General features: G+C 33.5%; 3 protein-coding genes across 3 annotated transcripts; all 3 read left to right on the forward strand.

Annotated features, from left to right (window-relative positions):
- Positions 1-1,157: 1,157 nt before the first annotated feature.
- On the forward strand, positions 1,158-2,624 carry LOC140048840 (uncharacterized). Its single transcript, XM_072093643.1, has 3 exons — positions 1,158-1,529; positions 1,611-1,859; positions 1,949-2,624. The coding sequence occupies exons 2-3, from the start codon at positions 1,666-1,668 to the stop codon at positions 2,478-2,480; spliced, it is 726 nt and encodes a 241-aa protein (XP_071949744.1). The 5' UTR covers positions 1,158-1,529; positions 1,611-1,665; the 3' UTR covers positions 2,481-2,624.
- A 3,279-nt stretch (positions 2,625-5,903) lies between these two features.
- On the forward strand, positions 5,904-7,830 carry LOC140048851 (uncharacterized). Its single transcript, XM_072093653.1, has 3 exons — positions 5,904-6,735; positions 6,817-7,065; positions 7,155-7,830. The coding sequence occupies exons 2-3, from the start codon at positions 6,872-6,874 to the stop codon at positions 7,684-7,686; spliced, it is 726 nt and encodes a 241-aa protein (XP_071949754.1). The 5' UTR covers positions 5,904-6,735; positions 6,817-6,871; the 3' UTR covers positions 7,687-7,830.
- Positions 7,831-11,108: 3,278 nt separating this feature from the next.
- LOC140048852 (uncharacterized) lies at positions 11,109-13,037 on the forward strand. The gene is made up of 3 exons (XM_072093655.1): positions 11,109-11,941; positions 12,023-12,271; positions 12,361-13,037. Exons 2-3 carry the CDS (start codon positions 12,078-12,080, stop codon positions 12,890-12,892), a joined length of 726 nt encoding a protein of 241 aa, XP_071949756.1. The 5' UTR covers positions 11,109-11,941; positions 12,023-12,077; the 3' UTR covers positions 12,893-13,037.
- Positions 13,038-20,624: the final 7,587 nt, after the last annotated feature.

Genomic DNA, 20,624 nt, shown 5'->3' on the forward strand with positions numbered 1-20,624 from the left:
TTCTTAGTAGATATGTTTTAATGCTACATTTGATTCATTTTATTGATATTTTATTTACATTTAAAGTCTTGGTCTACTATTAATTATCACTTGAGAAATTTCAACCCACCGATATTTTATTTAGATCTAATTTTCTTATAACTACAGCCATTTACTACAACTGCATGGTGCACAGTGGCATTATACGGTAACATTTTGTTTTATCATATATTTTAATTTACATTATATTCTTGCCTTTGATCAGTTTCTTTAGTTTTCTTAAGACCAACCTTTCAGCGGAGTGAAGATACACACCTGCTGCAGTAATATTATTTAACAAGACCAACCACAAGTGTCTAAATCTTGATGCTGTACTTCAAGATGCCTTGAAGGAGGTGTGAAAGGTGGACGGAAACACCAACAATGAATGTGATGTCTTGGGCTCTCTGGACACATCGCCTGCATACAGAACCCAGAAAAAACCAGTGCTAGATGATTAAGGTTAGAGTAGTTACCTTGCCAAGAGACTCCACTTCTTCTTTGGAATTTATTCGCCTTTACCTTAACAGGTTCAATCCAGGTATTACTGTTTATTTGGTATCCACTTAATCTTTAAACCTATCTATTTATTTTTTGAATTATTTAATCATTATGAATGTTTTTTTTTTCTCTCAGGTGAGCGTGTTAGCAACTTACATTTCCAGGCTTACATGATTTTAATGGACTTGTTCGATGGAACGCAAACCGGGCACTAGATGCTACCCAGTCTGGAGCACCCATCCTCCAGTACATATAGTGGGCTGCACCAGCGTGCTCTCAACAAACTAGCAAAGCAAATGATTGGAAAAAAAGTGTACAAAAGTTTTATCATCCCAAAAAAGTACACCGGAGGACTCATCGGAGTGGAGTACCTGTACAACCAGTCGAACAAAGTGCTCGAAACTCAATTTCCTGTCAAAACAGATACCATTTATGATGAAGACTTTGATGAAGAAATTTACACTTTTGATGTTGATGAAGGGTATGATGACAAGACTCAACCAGACTACAAACCACCTAAGCGTTGTTTTAAACCTCGAAATGCTAAAGAACCCTCACCACCCCAGCTGGAGCCCTTGCCTTCATGTGACGATAATGATGATGATGATGGTGAAGGAAAAGCAGCCCTTTTATGACACAGTGAGTTAAATTTGTATCATTAGCTTCTACCTCACGAATTTTGTTTCTGTTTTGAAATACAATGCACGAGTCTGATTATATATTTTGTTTTCATATTTTACAATTTAGGAACTTGAGGATTCCACTGGACCGGACAGCATTCCAGGCTACGCCAAAGTTGAAGCCCTGGCAGACTACCTTATGCAGTTTAAGGAAGACAGTGGAGTGATAAGTCAAAGTCATGCTGAACATGTCGCAAAGTTGTAGAACAACCTGGATGCTTATGACAAAACCATTAAGCGCAAAGCACGGCATCAAGATTACCTGACGAAAGGCAGGTTCAAGAAAAGTAAAACTACTTCCGTAATACCTGGTGTTGAAAGCACTCGACGGTAAGGCAGTTTCCAGCGTTTTTTACTTTGTTGCATGATGTGTCTTAAATCTAACTTGTTTCTTTGGTTTTTTTTAAAAAGATGCTTCTTAGGTCAGAACACCGGGCCAGCTCAGTGGCCGGACTGCAATCGATATATGGAGTGCATTATTACAAAACTATGTGAAGCGTATCCATCTACCGTATCTATCGAAGGTAAACGTTTCCAGCGCTGGCCGCTCATTACCAAAGGCTACAAGAACATTCGTCGGAAAGTGCTATCGAATGGACACCTGATGTTGTTTGCTAAGCTTCAGTTGATGGAGATAAATCGTACGACACTCATCCAGTGGTGAGTTTTTACTTGTTATTGATTGTTATTTTACGCTACAGTAAATACATTAAAGTTTTTAAATACTGTGTTTGATTTATTTTCAACAGGTACAACAGAACGTCAAAGAAGCAAGAGCGGCAAGTGTTGGAATCTGGCATCTCAGCAACAATACCCAAACTTGTCTCTGATAAAACCCTACTTGAACCTTTAACCAAGCCAGCGGTGCTAAACGTTCATACAAGCGCTCCATCTTTCACATTTGTCCTACCGAAAAACACTTCCGGCCTAGCGACTCTAGGAAACAGACCGTCGATCCCAGTTCCAGGCGAGATAGCAAAACCACCACCATCAGTCCCTGAGGCTAGCAGTACTCGGATTCTTAGAACTACCCTCTTGTACAGAAAACGAGTGGCTAAAGACATATCGGAAGGGAAACCGATCAAAATATACAAACCAAGAACGTCTGCGATTGTGTGCTCAAAGTGTAAGCAACCAAGATTAAATAAGAACTACACTCAGTACTATGGAAATTGGTATTGTGCTGCAACATCTGATGTGACTTTTAAAGAATGGAAATCGGCTATGGTTGCCATCCGTCGCCTTCGTCAAGAGAGGGAAAAAAAGCAGCAAAAAGAATGATTCCAAATGATTGTTGTAGCCATGGATAGTTTTTATACTGTTTCGTATATCTTCAATTTTTCTTTGTTCTGTGATTTTATATTCACTTTTTACAAAATATTTGTATTTTATGCAATTTGGCCATTGGGCCACCATATCTAATGGTATTCTGAATGTGCAGTAAAGTTAAGAAGAATAATAATAAAAAAAAGTTTTTAATGCTGCCAAATCCAAAGAGCAATGATTAATGTTGTAAATTATTTTGTAATTTTTATAAATTACATTCAGTTTTAATTATTACATTATAATTTACATTATATCATTCATTGCACTTTGTATTTGAAGGTCCCAAGCCCTTACAAAAAAGCAGAGGGGAAACTTTTGCAGTTGAGTGTACATTAAAAGGTGAATTCTATATTCTTGTCAAGACTATTTCCTTAGTAGTGTAAATTCTCAAATATTTTATATTTATTTCAAGAGCAATTCCACTACAATTCATTTTGATGTGAATCAAATAATTCATTCCACCAATTCTAATAATATATTTTGATAATAACTCATACTATAGAGGTTATTATCCAGTAACCTTTAGTGTTACTCCTCTTACAGTTACACATATCCTATGATAGGCTACAGTACCATGTGGCCTAGAAAAAAAGCCCCAGACAAAGTTAACGGTAATTTTGTCTCAATTTTTTAAAAAGGCTAACTTATCAAACTACTTGGAATATGGTTGGCCAATCAGAAGTCAGGGTGGGTTTTTTAAATAGTTACATAGTAACATAATTATATATACAATTTTGATTGACAATTGTTCACACCCTAAAAACACAACAAAAAACGTCTCGTCATATTAAAAGAACTAACAATTAATACAACATACATATTGTAGTCGAATTTACCGTGTTTTAAAAAACAAAATTCATGTACTGTAGTACAAGGATTTTTTTCGAAAATTGGATAAAAAAATGTCGACTTTCTCAACTTTTAACAAAAAATTTAAGTCTTATTATTCTATTATTTAATATTGTTATTCATTTAATACATCTATCATGTGATAAACCCCTAAAATTGACAGTTTTTAGTATGCCGGTATTCAAAACAACCTCCTAGATTCTTGGGTCCCATTGGCCAATTGTCTAGTTTCCTCATTATCTAATGACCCAGTCCAATTCAGTTTTAATGACCCCACATGGCTCTGTCCATTTCTTGTCCATTTATTTTTGCGTTCTTTACCGTTTCGAGTGAGAAGATTGAGTTGTACCCTTTGCGCTACAAATAACTCAATGTGTGCTGTAGAATTGGAACATGAGTTGTTCAATTCAATGGCCTAATTTGACCAATCAGAGCACTGAGAGCACTGATGACGTCACTACAGTGTTCAAATTGTTGAACAATCAGAGCACTGGAAAGTGACGTAATTAATATCTGACTTCTCCACACATGTTTCACACATTCACAACAATGATAAGATTTTGCCAACAGACAACATCTTTTTACAAATTCTCTCGACTTAGTATTAAATTCATTTGAAAAAGATCTTCTAGTAGTAGCTGTATTTATGTCGAACGTGTGCTTGCATTTAAGGTAGGAGAAGAAGTTTATTTTATGCTATAAATCAGCATTTAAAAGTTTTGAAAATTGTTTGGCCTAGCTAGCCTAGCCAATGTCATGTTATGTATGGCATATGTGGTAAGCCCCATGCCAGCCCCGCGAAACCAGTTGGCCTGCTCGTATTTGTCGTTATATGGTAGGCCTTTTTTTATTAGTAACAATAGGCCTAGAGATGCATTTGTTAGCCCATTCTACTATGGTGTTGTTATTTACATTGTTTGCACACTATGCTATAGGCCCTAAAAAATGATGATAATTTATATTATTAATATTATTACAGTAGTATTAATATTATCATTTATTAGTTAGGCCTAGCTAAGCTATGTAAGGTACTACTATATAGTATAGTTACTTTAGTACTACTACTAGCCTAGTAGTTTAGTATTATTAGCCCCTACTAGGCCTAGCTATATTAATTATTATTAACAAACAAAGGTAGGATTTTCTCTGTGCCACTCTTTTAGTTAGCCTAGATCTTTGTTTTCCAATGGGCCTGCTGCTAGTGCTAGTATATTTTTAGGGCTCCCTTTTGGCCTAGACTTTTTTATTTATTTAATATTTTAACAATCCTACTACTACTACTAGTAGTAAGTAGGCCTAGTTAGTAATTGTAATAGATGAATTTTTCGTTTAAAGTGAGCTATTCTTCAAAATTTAATTTTGATGCAAAAAATGTTAATATTAATTTTTTTAAATAGATTTTAACCCTAAATTTAAACAATATAAAACAATTAATCACCGTGGTATGACAAAACAAACTAAATAAAGCTATGTCTACCCTTCTATGATATAGAAAAACAATTTAACTTTTATAATGATTGTTTATTGTATTATTATTTGTAAGTGTAGGCTTCAACTCTTTGATCCAAATCATTCGTTTAATTAGACAATCAATTGTATTTGTGGATTTAGATAAGATTCTCAAATAACTTGATTGCATAAAAGGAAATGCTCTGAATCAAAGAGTATACATTAATAAACAAAGACTATTCAATTACATCAAATTTATGTTGTAATGCTGCCTTTGTAAATTGTTTTTAATTTCGTAAAACAAAAAAACATTATTTATAATTCATAAAAGTGTGTATAATAATATTTTCTTAATTCTTAATTCAGATAAGAAAATTAATTTGTTCTTAGTAGATATGTTTTAATGCTACATTTGATTCATTTTATTGATATTTTATTTACATTTAAAGTCTTGGTCTACTATTAATTATCACTTGAGAAATTTCAACCCACCGATATTTTATTTAGATCTAATTTTCTTATAACTACAGCCATTTACTACAACTGCATGGTGCACAGTGGCATTATACGGTAACATTTTGTTTTATCATATATTTTAATTTACATTATATTCTTGCCTTTGATCAGTTTCTTTAGTTTTCTTAAGACCAACCTTTCAGCGGAGTGAAGATACACACCTGCTGCAGTAATATTATTTAACAAGACCAACCACAAGTGTCTAAATCTTGATGCTGTACTTCAAGATGCCTTGAAGGAGGTGTGAAAGGTGGACGGAAACACCAACAATGAATGTGATGTCTTGGGCTCTCTGGACACATCGCCTGCATACAGAACCCAGAAAAAACCAGTGCTAGATGATTAAGGTTAGAGTAGTTACCTTGCCAAGAGACTCCACTTCTTCTTTGGAATTTATTCGCCTTTACCTTAACAGGTTCAATCCAGGTATTACTGTTTATTTGGTATCCACTTAATCTTTAAACCTATCTATTTATTTTTTGAATTATTTAATCATTATGAATGTTTTTTTTTTCTCTCAGGTGAGCGTGTTAGCAACTTACATTTCCAGGCTTACATGATTTTAATGGACTTGTTCGATGGAACGCAAACCGGGCACTAGATGCTACCCAGTCTGGAGCACCCATCCTCCAGTACATATAGTGGGCTGCACCAGCGTGCTCTCAACAAACTAGCAAAGCAAATGATTGGAAAAAAAGTGTACAAAAGTTTTATCATCCCAAAAAAGTACACCGGAGGACTCATCGGAGTGGAGTACCTGTACAACCAGTCGAACAAAGTGCTCGAAACTCAATTTCCTGTCAAAACAGATACCATTTATGATGAAGACTTTGATGAAGAAATTTACACTTTTGATGTTGATGAAGGGTATGATGACAAGACTCAACCAGACTACAAACCACCTAAGCGTTGTTTTAAACCTCGAAATGCTAAAGAACCCTCACCACCCCAGCTGGAGCCCTTGCCTTCATGTGACGATAATGATGATGATGATGGTGAAGGAAAAGCAGCCCTTTTATGACACAGTGAGTTAAATTTGTATCATTAGCTTCTACCTCACGAATTTTGTTTCTGTTTTGAAATACAATGCACGAGTCTGATTATATATTTTGTTTTCATATTTTACAATTTAGGAACTTGAGGATTCCACTGGACCGGACAGCATTCCAGGCTACGCCAAAGTTGAAGCCCTGGCAGACTACCTTATGCAGTTTAAGGAAGACAGTGGAGTGATAAGTCAAAGTCATGCTGAACATGTCGCAAAGTTGTAGAACAACCTGGATGCTTATGACAAAACCATTAAGCGCAAAGCACGGCATCAAGATTACCTGACGAAAGGCAGGTTCAAGAAAAGTAAAACTACTTCCGTAATACCTGGTGTTGAAAGCACTCGACGGTAAGGCAGTTTCCAGCGTTTTTTACTTTGTTGCATGATGTGTCTTAAATCTAACTTGTTTCTTTGGTTTTTTTTAAAAAGATGCTTCTTAGGTCAGAACACCGGGCCAGCTCAGTGGCCGGACTGCAATCGATATATGGAGTGCATTATTACAAAACTATGTGAAGCGTATCCATCTACCGTATCTATCGAAGGTAAACGTTTCCAGCGCTGGCCGCTCATTACCAAAGGCTACAAGAACATTCGTCGGAAAGTGCTATCGAATGGACACCTGATGTTGTTTGCTAAGCTTCAGTTGATGGAGATAAATCGTACGACACTCATCCAGTGGTGAGTTTTTACTTGTTATTGATTGTTATTTTACGCTACAGTAAATACATTAAAGTTTTTAAATACTGTGTTTGATTTATTTTCAACAGGTACAACAGAACGTCAAAGAAGCAAGAGCGGCAAGTGTTGGAATCTGGCATCTCAGCAACAATACCCAAACTTGTCTCTGATAAAACCCTACTTGAACCTTTAACCAAGCCAGCGGTGCTAAACGTTCATACAAGCGCTCCATCTTTCACATTTGTCCTACCGAAAAACACTTCCGGCCTAGCGACTCTAGGAAACAGACCGTCGATCCCAGTTCCAGGCGAGATAGCAAAACCACCACCATCAGTCCCTGAGGCTAGCAGTACTCGGATTCTTAGAACTACCCTCTTGTACAGAAAACGAGTGGCTAAAGACATATCGGAAGGGAAACCGATCAAAATATACAAACCAAGAACGTCTGCGATTGTGTGCTCAAAGTGTAAGCAACCAAGATTAAATAAGAACTACACTCAGTACTATGGAAATTGGTATTGTGCTGCAACATCTGATGTGACTTTTAAAGAATGGAAATCGGCTATGGTTGCCATCCGTCGCCTTCGTCAAGAGAGGGAAAAAAAGCAGCAAAAAGAATGATTCCAAATGATTGTTGTAGCCATGGATAGTTTTTATACTGTTTCGTATATCTTCAATTTTTCTTTGTTCTGTGATTTTATATTCACTTTTTACAAAATATTTGTATTTTATGCAATTTGGCCATTGGGCCACCATATCTAATGGTATTCTGAATGTGCAGTAAAGTTAAGAAGAATAATAATAAAAAAAAGTTTTTAATGCTGCCAAATCCAAAGAGCAATGATTAATGTTGTAAATTATTTTGTAATTTTTATAAATTACATTCAGTTTTAATTATTACATTATAATTTACATTATATCATTCATTGCACTTTGTATTTGAAGGTCCCAAGCCCTTACAAAAAAGCAGAGGGGAAACTTTTGCAGTTGAGTGTACATTAAAAGGTGAATTCTATATTCTTGTCAAGACTATTTCCTTAGTAGTGTAAATTCTCAAATATTTTATATTTATTTCAAGAGCAATTCCACTACAATTCATTTTGATGTGAATCAAATAATTCATTCCACCAATTCTAATAATATATTTTGATAATAACTCATACTATAGAGGTTATTATCCAGTAACCTTTAGTGTTACTCCTCTTACAGTTACACATATCCTATGATAGGCTACAGTACCATGTGGCCTAGAAAAAAAGCCCCAGACAAAGTTAACGGTAATTTTGTCTCAATTTTTTAAAAAGGCTAACTTATCAAACTACTTGGAATATGGTTGGCCAATCAGAAGTCAGGGTGGGTTTTTTAAATAGTTACATAGTAACATAATTATATATACAATTTTGATTGACAATTGTTCACACCCTAAAAACACAACAAAAAACGTCTCGTCATATTAAAAGAACTAACAATTAATACAACATACATATTGTAGTCGAATTTACCGTGTTTTAAAAAACAAAATTCATGTACTGTAGTACAAGGATTTTTTTCGAAAATTGGATAAAAAAATGTCGACTTTCTCAACTTTTAACAAAAAATTTAAGTCTTATTATTCTATTATTTAATATTGTTATTCATTTAATACATCTATCATGTGATAAACCCCTAAAATTGACAGTTTTTAGTATGCCGGTATTCAAAACAACCTCCTAGATTCTTGGGTCCCATTGGCCAATTGTCTAGTTTCCTCATTATCTAATGACCCAGTCCAATTCAGTTTTAATGACCCCACATGGCTCTGTCCATTTCTTGTCCATTTATTTTTGCGTTCTTTACCGTTTCGAGTGAGAAGATTGAGTTGTACCCTTTGCGCTACAAATAACTCAATGTGTGCTGTAGAATTGGAACATGAGTTGTTCAATTCAATGGCCTAATTTGACCAATCAGAGCACTGAGAGCACTGATGACGTCACTACAGTGTTCAAATTGTTGAACAATCAGAGCACTGGAAAGTGACGTAATTAATATCTGACTTCTCCACACATGTTTCACACATTCACAACAATGATAAGATTTTGCCAACAGACAACATCTTTTTACAAATTCTCTCGACTTAGTATTAAATTCATTTGAAAAAGATCTTCTAGTAGTAGCTGTATTTATGTCGAACGTGTGCTTGCATTTAAGGTAGGAGAAGAAGTTTATTTTATGCTATAAATCAGCATTTAAAAGTTTTGAAAATTGTTTGGCCTAGCTAGCCTAGCCAATGTCATGTTATGTATGGCATATGTGGTAAGCCCCATGCCAGCCCCGCGAAACCAGTTGGCCTGCTCGTATTTGTCGTTATATGGTAGGCCTTTTTTTATTAGTAACAATAGGCCTAGAGATGCATTTGTTAGCCCATTCTACTATGGTGTTGTTATTTACATTGTTTGCACACTATGCTATAGGCCCTAAAAAATGATGATAATTTATATTATTAATATTATTACAGTAGTATTAATATTATCATTTATTAGTTAGGCCTAGCTAAGCTATGTAAGGTACTACTATATAGTATAGTTACTTTAGTACTACTACTAGCCTAGTAGTTTAGTATTATTAGCCCCTACTAGGCCTAGCTATATTAATTATTATTAACAAACAAAGGTAGGATTTTCTCTGTGCCACTCTTTTAGTTAGCCTAGATCTTTGTTTTCCAATGGGCCTGCTGCTAGTGCTAGTATATTTTTAGGGCTCCCTTTTGGCCTAGACTTTTTTATTTATTTAATATTTTAACAATCCTACTACTACTACTAGTAGTAAGTAGGCCTAGTTAGTAATTGTAATAGATGAATTTTTCGTTTAAAGTGAGCTATTCTTCAAAATTTAATTTTGATGCAAAAAATGTTAATATTAATTTTTTTAAATAGATTTTAACCCTAAATTTAAACAATATAAAACAATTAATCACCGTGGTATGACAAAACAAACTAAATAAAGCTATGTCTACCCTTCTATGATATAGAAAAACAATTTAACTTTTATAATGATTGTTTATTGTATTATTATTTGTAAGTGTAGGCTTCAACTCTTTGATCCAAATCATTCGTTTAATTAGACAATCAATTGTATTTGTGGATTTAGATAAGATTCTCAAATAACTTGATTGCATAAAAGGAAATGCTCTGAATCAAAGAGTATACATTAATAAACAAAGACTATTCAATTACATCAAATTTATGTTGTAATGCTGCCTTTGTAAATTGTTTTTAATTTCGTAAAACAAAAAAACATTATTTATAATTCATAAAAGTGTGTATAATAATATTTTCTTAATTCTTAATTCAGATAAGAAAATTAATTTGTTCTTAGTAGATATGTTTTAATGCTACATTTGATTCATTTTATTGATATTTTATTTACATTTAAAGTCTTGGTCTACTATTAATTATCACTTGAGAAATTTCAACCCACCGATATTTTATTTAGATCTAATTTTCTTATAACTACAGCCATTTACTACAACTGCATGGTGCACAGTGGCATTATACGGTAACATTTTGTTTTATCATATATTTTAATTTACATTATATTCTTGCCTTTGATCAGTTTCTTTAGTTTTCTTAAGACCAACCTTTCAGCGGAGTGAAGATACACACCTGCTGCAGTAATATTATTTAACAAGACCAACCACAAGTGTCTAAATCTTGATGCTGTACTTCAAGATGCCTTGAAGGAGGTGTGAAAGGTGGACGGAAACACCAACAATGAATGTGATGTCTTGGGCTCTCTGGACACATCGCCTGCATACAGAACCCAGAAAAAACCAGTGCTAGATGATTAAGGTTAGAGTAGTTACCTTGCCAAGAGACTCCACTTCTTCTTTGGAATTTATTCGCCTTTACCTTAACAGGTTCAATCCAGGTATTACTGTTTATTTGGTATCCACTTAATCTTTAAACCTATCTATTTATTTTTTGAATTATTTAATCATTATGAATGTTTTTTTTTTCTCTCAGGTGAGCGTGTTAGCAACTTACATTTCCAGGCTTACATGATTTTAATGGACTTGTTCGATGGAACGCAAACCGGGCACTAGATGCTACCCAGTCTGGAGCACCCATCCTCCAGTACATATAGTGGGCTGCACCAGCGTGCTCTCAACAAACTAGCAAAGCAAATGATTGGAAAAAAAGTGTACAAAAGTTTTATCATCCCAAAAAAGTACACCGGAGGACTCATCGGAGTGGAGTACCTGTACAACCAGTCGAACAAAGTGCTCGAAACTCAATTTCCTGTCAAAACAGATACCATTTATGATGAAGACTTTGATGAAGAAATTTACACTTTTGATGTTGATGAAGGGTATGATGACAAGACTCAACCAGACTACAAACCACCTAAGCGTTGTTTTAAACCTCGAAATGCTAAAGAACCCTCACCACCCCAGCTGGAGCCCTTGCCTTCATGTGACGATAATGATGATGATGATGGTGAAGGAAAAGCAGCCCTTTTATGACACAGTGAGTTAAATTTGTATCATTAGCTTCTACCTCACGAATTTTGTTTCTGTTTTGAAATACAATGCACGAGTCTGATTATATATTTTGTTTTCATATTTTACAATTTAGGAACTTGAGGATTCCACTGGACCGGACAGCATTCCAGGCTACGCCAAAGTTGAAGCCCTGGCAGACTACCTTATGCAGTTTAAGGAAGACAGTGGAGTGATAAGTCAAAGTCATGCTGAACATGTCGCAAAGTTGTAGAACAACCTGGATGCTTATGACAAAACCATTAAGCGCAAAGCACGGCATCAAGATTACCTGACGAAAGGCAGGTTCAAGAAAAGTAAAACTACTTCCGTAATACCTGGTGTTGAAAGCACTCGACGGTAAGGCAGTTTCCAGCGTTTTTTACTTTGTTGCATGATGTGTCTTAAATCTAACTTGTTTCTTTGGTTTTTTTTAAAAAGATGCTTCTTAGGTCAGAACACCGGGCCAGCTCAGTGGCCGGACTGCAATCGATATATGGAGTGCATTATTACAAAACTATGTGAAGCGTATCCATCTACCGTATCTATCGAAGGTAAACGTTTCCAGCGCTGGCCGCTCATTACCAAAGGCTACAAGAACATTCGTCGGAAAGTGCTATCGAATGGACACCTGATGTTGTTTGCTAAGCTTCAGTTGATGGAGATAAATCGTACGACACTCATCCAGTGGTGAGTTTTTACTTGTTATTGATTGTTATTTTACGCTACAGTAAATACATTAAAGTTTTTAAATACTGTGTTTGATTTATTTTCAACAGGTACAACAGAACGTCAAAGAAGCAAGAGCGGCAAGTGTTGGAATCTGGCATCTCAGCAACAATACCCAAACTTGTCTCTGATAAAACCCTACTTGAACCTTTAACCAAGCCAGCGGTGCTAAACGTTCATACAAGCGCTCCATCTTTCACATTTGTCCTACCGAAAAACACTTCCGGCCTAGCGACTCTAGGAAACAGACCGTCGATCCCAGTTCCAGGCGAGATAGCAAAACCACCACCATCAGTCCCTGAGGCTAGCAGTACTCGGATTCTTAGAACTACCCTCTTGTACAGAAAACGAGTGGCTAAAGACATATCGGAAGGGAAACCGATCAAAATATACAAACCAAGAACGTCTGCGATTGTGTGCTCAAAGTGTAAGCAACCAAGATTAAATAAGAACTACACTCAGTACTATGGAAATTGGTATTGTGCTGCAACATCTGATGTGACTTTTAAAGAATGGAAATCGGCTATGGTTGCCATCCGTCGCCTTCGTCAAGAGAGGGAAAAAAAGCAGCAAAAAGAATGATTCCAAATGATTGTTGTAGCCATGGATAGTTTTTATACTGTTTCGTATATCTTCAATTTTTCTTTGTTCTGTGATTTTATATTCACTTTTTACAAAATATTTGTATTTTATGCAATTTGGCCATTGGGCCACCATATCTAATGGTATTCTGAATGTGCAGTAAAGTTAAGAAGAATAATAATAAAAAAAAGTTTTTAATGCTGCCAAATCCAAAGAGCAATGATTAATGTTGTAAATTATTTTGTAATTTTTATAAATTACATTCAGTTTTAATTATTACATTATAATTTACATTATATCATTCATTGCACTTTGTATTTGAAGGTCCCAAGCCCTTACAAAAAAGCAGAGGGGAAACTTTTGCAGTTGAGTGTACATTAAAAGGTGAATTCTATATTCTTGTCAAGACTATTTCCTTAGTAGTGTAAATTCTCAAATATTTTATATTTATTTCAAGAGCAATTCCACTACAATTCATTTTGATGTGAATCAAATAATTCATTCCACCAATTCTAATAATATATTTTGATAATAACTCATACTATAGAGGTTATTATCCAGTAACCTTTAGTGTTACTCCTCTTACAGTTACACATATCCTATGATAGGCTACAGTACCATGTGGCCTAGAAAAAAAGCCCCAGACAAAGTTAACGGTAATTTTGTCTCAATTTTTTAAAAAGGCTAACTTATCAAACTACTTGGAATATGGTTGGCCAATCAGAAGTCAGGGTGGGTTTTTTAAATAGTTACATAGTAACATAATTATATATACAATTTTGATTGACAATTGTTCACACCCTAAAAACACAACAAAAAACGTCTCGTCATATTAAAAGAACTAACAATTAATACAACATACATATTGTAGTCGAATTTACCGTGTTTTAAAAAACAAAATTCATGTACTGTAGTACAAGGATTTTTTTCGAAAATTGGATAAAAAAATGTCGACTTTCTCAACTTTTAACAAAAAATTTAAGTCTTATTATTCTATTATTTAATATTGTTATTCATTTAATACATCTATCATGTGATAAACCCCTAAAATTGACAGTTTTTAGTATGCCGGTATTCAAAACAACCTCCTAGATTCTTGGGTCCCATTGGCCAATTGTCTAGTTTCCTCATTATCTAATGACCCAGTCCAATTCAGTTTTAATGACCCCACATGGCTCTGTCCATTTCTTGTCCATTTATTTTTGCGTTCTTTACCGTTTCGAGTGAGAAGATTGAGTTGTACCCTTTGCGCAGGGAAATTTTCGAAAAATGGCCAAATTTTGATCCTTTTATTTTTTGAATTAACTAGTTACTATGGCTCTATAAGATGATGTTAGCACAATATATTTCCATAAATGGCAATATTATAGCATAATTTTTGAATTTTAAACAAATTTTGACAATTTTTCGAGAAAAAAAATCCTATAGTCCCCCGCTGGGAAATTTTTAGAAAAATGGCCAAATTTCGACCCTTTTATTTCTTGACATAACTAGTTAACTAGGCTCCATAAGATGATGTTAACACAATATATGCGCATAAATGGCAATATTATAGCCTAATTATAGAATTTTGAAAATTGGAAATTTTTGCCATTTTTCGAAAAAATTCCTATGGTCCCCCGCAGGGAAATTTTCGCAAAAATGGGCAAACTTCAAACCTTTTATTAATCGCGTGGACGCAACTCTACAGGTCACTATGTCGGTCGGTCTGTCGGTCTGTCTGTCGGTCCGGTATCACTTTGCGTTTTGTCGCTTTTCTGTACCTTTTGAACTGTTTTGATGTACAGAAAAGTTTTAAATTACATTACTTTTTGAAAGTTCATTTATTTCTGAGAGCATGCAACTTATTGTTGTTGGCCTTGTTTTTTGACACAACGAGTTACTATGGCTCTAGATGATGTTAACACAATATATGTGCATAAATGGCAATATTATAGCCTAATTATAGAATTTAAAAAGGTGTAAATTTGGGTCGTTTTCCAAAAAAATCGTATGGTCCCCCGTAGGGAAATTGTCGCAAAAATGGCGAAATTTCAAACCTTTTATTTTTTGACATAACTAGTTTCTATGGCTCTATAAGTTGATATTTCCACAACATATGTGCATAAATGGCAATATTATAGTCTAATTATTGAATTTTAAAAGGTGGAAATTTTGGTCATTTTGCGAAAAAAATTCCTATGGTCCGCCGCAGGGAAATTTTCGCAAAAACGGCGAAAGTTCAAACCTTTTATTTTTGACATAACTAGTTACTATATCTCTATAAGATGATGTTAACACAACATATGTGCATAAATGGCAATATTATAGTCTAATTATTGAATTTAAAAAAGTGTAAATTTTCGCAATTTTTCGAAAAAAAAATCTTATATTCCTAATAATATAATTTCCACTTTCTAAAATTCAAAAATTATGCCATAATATTGCCATTTATTCAAATATATTGTGCTAACATCATTTTATAGAGCCATACGTAACTAGTTATGTAAAAAAATAAAAGGGTCGAAATTTGGACATTTTTCGAAAATTTTCTCCATTTTTTCAAAAAATTTCAACAACAAGACTACACACAATATACTGCTTATTCCTTATTTTTATTTCCTCTTTTAAGCTGTCAAACCTGTGATGCATGTAGCTTGTGGCGTTTCTAGTAAGAAACAGACAAATATAAATGCCTATGTTAACATACAGCAGTACCATGTTATAACGAATCATGCAAATAACAACAATTTAAAGACGATCCCTGTCGTCTTAGTAACGTCAAAACTCTCAATGTACAGCCCTCTATCGGCTTACACAGAACAACGTATATGTGTAATAAATCACAATACTGTATATATAAACACTTAAATAATTCTCTGTAAATTACACTTGAGATGCTGATTACATAATATAAATGCCTCCCTTACTGTACAAGACAGATATGGCCTACAATTGTTATATCAACATTAACACATTGAAATTAATGAACGTCTTGACCAGCCTCGTGACAACAATGATGTAGTACTGTAGGCTATCTGGCCTAACCTCCTAGCCTAGCTGTTCATATCATCATAGGCAACGAGTAGGAGAAGGCTTAGGGCCTTTCCAACTACTATAAATCAACTCATTAATATCATTCTAAAGTTAATAATAAACCAGATGCTCAACCTAAAACCTATGGTCTTTCTTCGCATAACAATTTTATAATAGTATATTATCAGACGCCTATGACAGATGGTCTCATCCTTGCGACCATTTTATGTCTCCTCCTAAAACAACCTTTGGCGCGCACATGTCTTATTCCCAAAAAACAGGGATCATCTAAAAAACTTGCACATGAACGAAAAACAATGTTGAAATGAAATGCGCCCTCTATATAAATATACATATAGGACCTTACAATGGACATATATTGTGTTAACATCATCTTATAGAACCATAGTAACTAGTTATGTCAACAAATAAAAGGATCGAAGTTTGGCCATTTTTCGAAAATTTTCCTGCGGGGACCACAGGATTTTTTTCAAAAAAATAACCAAACTTTCCACCTTTTCAAATTCAATAATTATGCTATAATATTGCCATTTATACACATATATTGTTAACATCATCTTATAGAGCCATCGTAACTAGTTATTTCAAAAAAATAAAAGGGTCGAAAAATGGCAACATTTGCCAATTTAAAAATTAAATAATTATGCTAAAATATTTCCATTTATACAGATATATTTTGCTAGCATCATCTTATAGGGCCATAGTAAGGAATTATATCAAAAAATAAAAGGCTTGAAATTTGGAAATTTTTCGAAAATTTTCCTGCGGGGAACCTTAGGAATTTTTTCGAAAAATGGAAAAAATTTCCATTTTTCTAAATTCGAAAATTATGCTATAATGTTGCCATTTATACAGATATATTTTGCTAACATTAACCAAAATGTCCACCATTTAAAATTCAATAATTAGGCTATAATATTGCCATTTATGCACCTATATTGTGTTAACATCATCTTATAATGCCATAGTAACGAGTTATGTCAAAAAATATAAGGGTCGAAATTTGGCCATTTTTTGAAAATTTCCCTGCGGGGGACTATATGAATTTTTTCGAAAAATGGCAAAATTTTCCACTTTTTCAAATTCAATAATTATGTTATAATATTGCCTTTTATGCACATATATTGTGTTAACATCATCTTATAGAGCCATCGTAACTAGTTATGTCAAAAAAATAAAAGGGTCAAAAAATGGCAACATTTGCCACTTTAAAAATTAAATAATTATGCTAAAATATTTCCATTTATACAGATATATTTTGCTAACATCATCTTATAGGGCCATAGTAAGGAATTATATCAAAAAATAAAAGGCTTGAAATTTGGCAATTTTTCGAAAATTTTCCTGCGGGGAACCTTAGGAATTTTTTCGAAAAATGGAAAAAATTTCCACTTTTCAAAATTCGAAAATTATGCTATAATGTTGCCATTTATACAGATATATTTTGCTAACATTAACCAAAATGTCCACCATTTAAAATTCAATAATTAGGCTATAATATTGCCATTTATGCACCTATATTGTGTTAACATCATCTTATAATGCCATAGTAACGAGTTATGTCCAAAAATATAAGGGTCGAAATTTGGCCATTTTTTGAAAATATCCCTGCGGAGGACTATATGAATTTTTTCGAAAAATGGCAAAATTTTCCACTTTTTCAAATTCAATAATTATGTTATAATATTGCCTTTTATGCACATATATTGTGTTAACATCATCTTATAGAGCCATCGTAACTAGTTATGTTAAAAAAATAAAAGGGTCAAAAAATGGCAACATTTGCCACTTTAAAAATTAAATAATTATGCTGTAATATTTCCATTTATACAGATATATTTTGCTAACATCATCTTATAGAGCCATAGTAAGGAATTATATCAAAAAATAAAAGGCTTGAAATTTGGCAATTTTTCGAACATTTTCCTGCGGGCACCAAAGGAATTTTTTTCGAAAAATGGCCAAAATTTCTATTTTCTAACATTCGAAAATTATGCCATAATATTGCCATTTATTTAAATATATTGGGTTAACATCATCTTATAGAGCCATAAGTAACTAGTTATGTAAAAAAAATAAAAGGGTCGAAATTTTGACATTTTTCGAAAATTTTCCTCCATTTTTTCAAAAAATAACCAAAATTTCCACCTTTTAAAATTCAATAATTATGCTATAATATTGCGATTTATGCACATATATTGTGTTAACATCATCTTATAGAGCCATAGTAACTAGTTTTGTCAAAAAATAAAAGGGTCGAAATTTGGACATTTTTCGAAAATTTTCCTCCATTTTTTCCAAAAATAACCAAAATTTCAACCTTTTAAAATTCAATAATTAGGCTATAATATTGCCATTTATACACATATATTGTGTTAACATCATCTTATAGAGCCATAGTAACGAGTTATGTTAATTCGAAACCACTATTGAGAGCACTCAAACCTGAGCATTACCCGTTACGCCACAAACCAGTAGATGACTGAAGAGCTGATAATAGTCTATTTATATGAATGGATGATCAATCAATGAAAAATAATGCTATGTAACTTTATTTCTGATTTTTAAAAAGGTCCACTTGGTTAGGCATGACATTTACAACCATAAAAATATCTCACTTTCAAAAACAATATTTATTTTCAATTAAAAAAAAAAAGAAAAAAATAATCCTAGAGGTTCGAACCCACTACTGAGAGAACTCAAACCTGAGCATTACCGGTTACGCCACAACCAAGTAGCTTAGTGAAGAGCTGATATTAGTCTATTTATATGAAATGAATGATCAACCAATGAAAAATAATGTTATGCAACTTTGTTTCTGATTTTAAAAAAGGTCCACTTGTTTAGGCCTGACAGTTGCAACCCTCAAAATATCTCACTTTCAAAAACAATATTTATTTTCAATAAAAAAAAGAAAGAAAAAAAATACCCGTATAGGTTCGAACCCACTGCTTAGAGCACTCAAACCTGAGCATTAACCGTTACGCCACAAACCAGTAGATGACTGAAGAGCTGATAATAGTCTATTTATATGAAATGAATGATCAATCAATGAAAAATAATGCCATGCAACTTTGTTTCTGATTTTAAAAAAGGTCCACTTGTTTAGGCCTGACATTTACAACCCTCAAAATATCTCACTTTCAAAAACCATATTTATTTTCAATTTAAAAAAAAAGAAAAAAAATACCCCTAGAGGTTCGACCTACTACTCAGAGCACTCAAACCTAAGCATTACCGATTACGCCACAAACAAGTAGATGACTGAAGAGCTGATAATAGTCTATTTATATGAAATGAATGATCAATCGATGAAAAATAATGCCATGCAACTTTGTTTCTGATTTTAAAAAAGATCCATTTGTTTTGGCCTGACATTTACAACCCTCAAAATATCTCATTTTCAAAAAAAATATTTATTTTCAATAAGAAAAAAAAAGCAATATCCCTAGAGGTTGGAACCTGCTACTGAGAGCACTCAAACCTGGATATTACCCGTTACGCCACAAACCAGTAGACGACTGAAGAGCTGATAATATGAAATTAATGATCAATCAATGAAAAATAATGCCATGCAACTTTGTTTATGATTTTAAAAAAGGTCCACTTCTTTAGGCCTGACATTTACAACCCTCAAAATATCTCATTTTCAAACAAAATATTTATTTTCAATTTAATAAAATAAAAATAAAAATATCCCAAGAGGTTCAAACCCACTACTGAGAGAACTCAAACCTGAGCATTACCGGTTACACCACAAACCAGCAGATGACTGAAGAGATCATAATAGTCTATTTATATGAAATGAATGATCAATGAATGTAAAATGATGTTATGCAACTTTGTTTCTGATTTTTTAAAAGGTCCACTTGGTTAGGCATGACATTTACAACCATAAAAATATCTCACTTTCAAAAACAATATTTATTTTCAATTAAAAAAAAAAAGAAAAAAATAATCCTAGAGGTTCGAACCCACTACTGAGAGAACTCAAACCTGAGCATTACCGGTTACGCCACAACCCAGTAGCTGAGTGAAGAGCTGATATTAGTCTATTTATATGAAATGAATGATCAACCAATGAAAAATAATGTTATGCAACTTTGTTTCTGATTTTAAAAAAGGTCCACTTGTTTAGGCCTGACAGTTGCAACCCTCAAAATATCTCACTTTCAAAAACAATATTTATTTTCAATAAAAAAAAGAAAGAAAAAAATACCCGTATAGGTTCGAACCCACTGCTGAGAGCACTCAAACCTGAGCATTAACCGTTACACTACAAACCAGTAGATGACTGAAGAGCTGATAATAGTCTATTTATATGAAATGAATGATCAATCAATGAAAAATAATGCCATGCAACTTTGTTTCTGATTTTAAAAAAGGTCCACTTGTTTAGGCCTGACATTTACAACCCTCAAAATATCTCACATTCAAAAACCATATTTATTTTCAATTTAAAAAAAAAGAAAAAAAATATCCCTAGAGATTCGACCCACTACTCTGAGCACTCAAACCTGAGCATTACCCGTTACGCCACAAACCAGTAGATGACTTAGGAGCTCATAATAGTCTATTTATATGAAATTAATGATCAATCAATGAAAAATAATGCCATGCAACTTTGTTTCTGATTTTAAAAAAGGTCCACTTGTTTAGGCCTGACATTTACAACCCTCAAAATATCTCACATTCA

The sequence above is a fragment of the Antedon mediterranea genome, chromosome 5, assembly GCF_964355755.1.
Source record: "Antedon mediterranea chromosome 5, ecAntMedi1.1, whole genome shotgun sequence".
Classification (NCBI taxonomy): Eukaryota; Metazoa; Echinodermata; class Crinoidea; order Comatulida; family Antedonidae; genus Antedon; species Antedon mediterranea.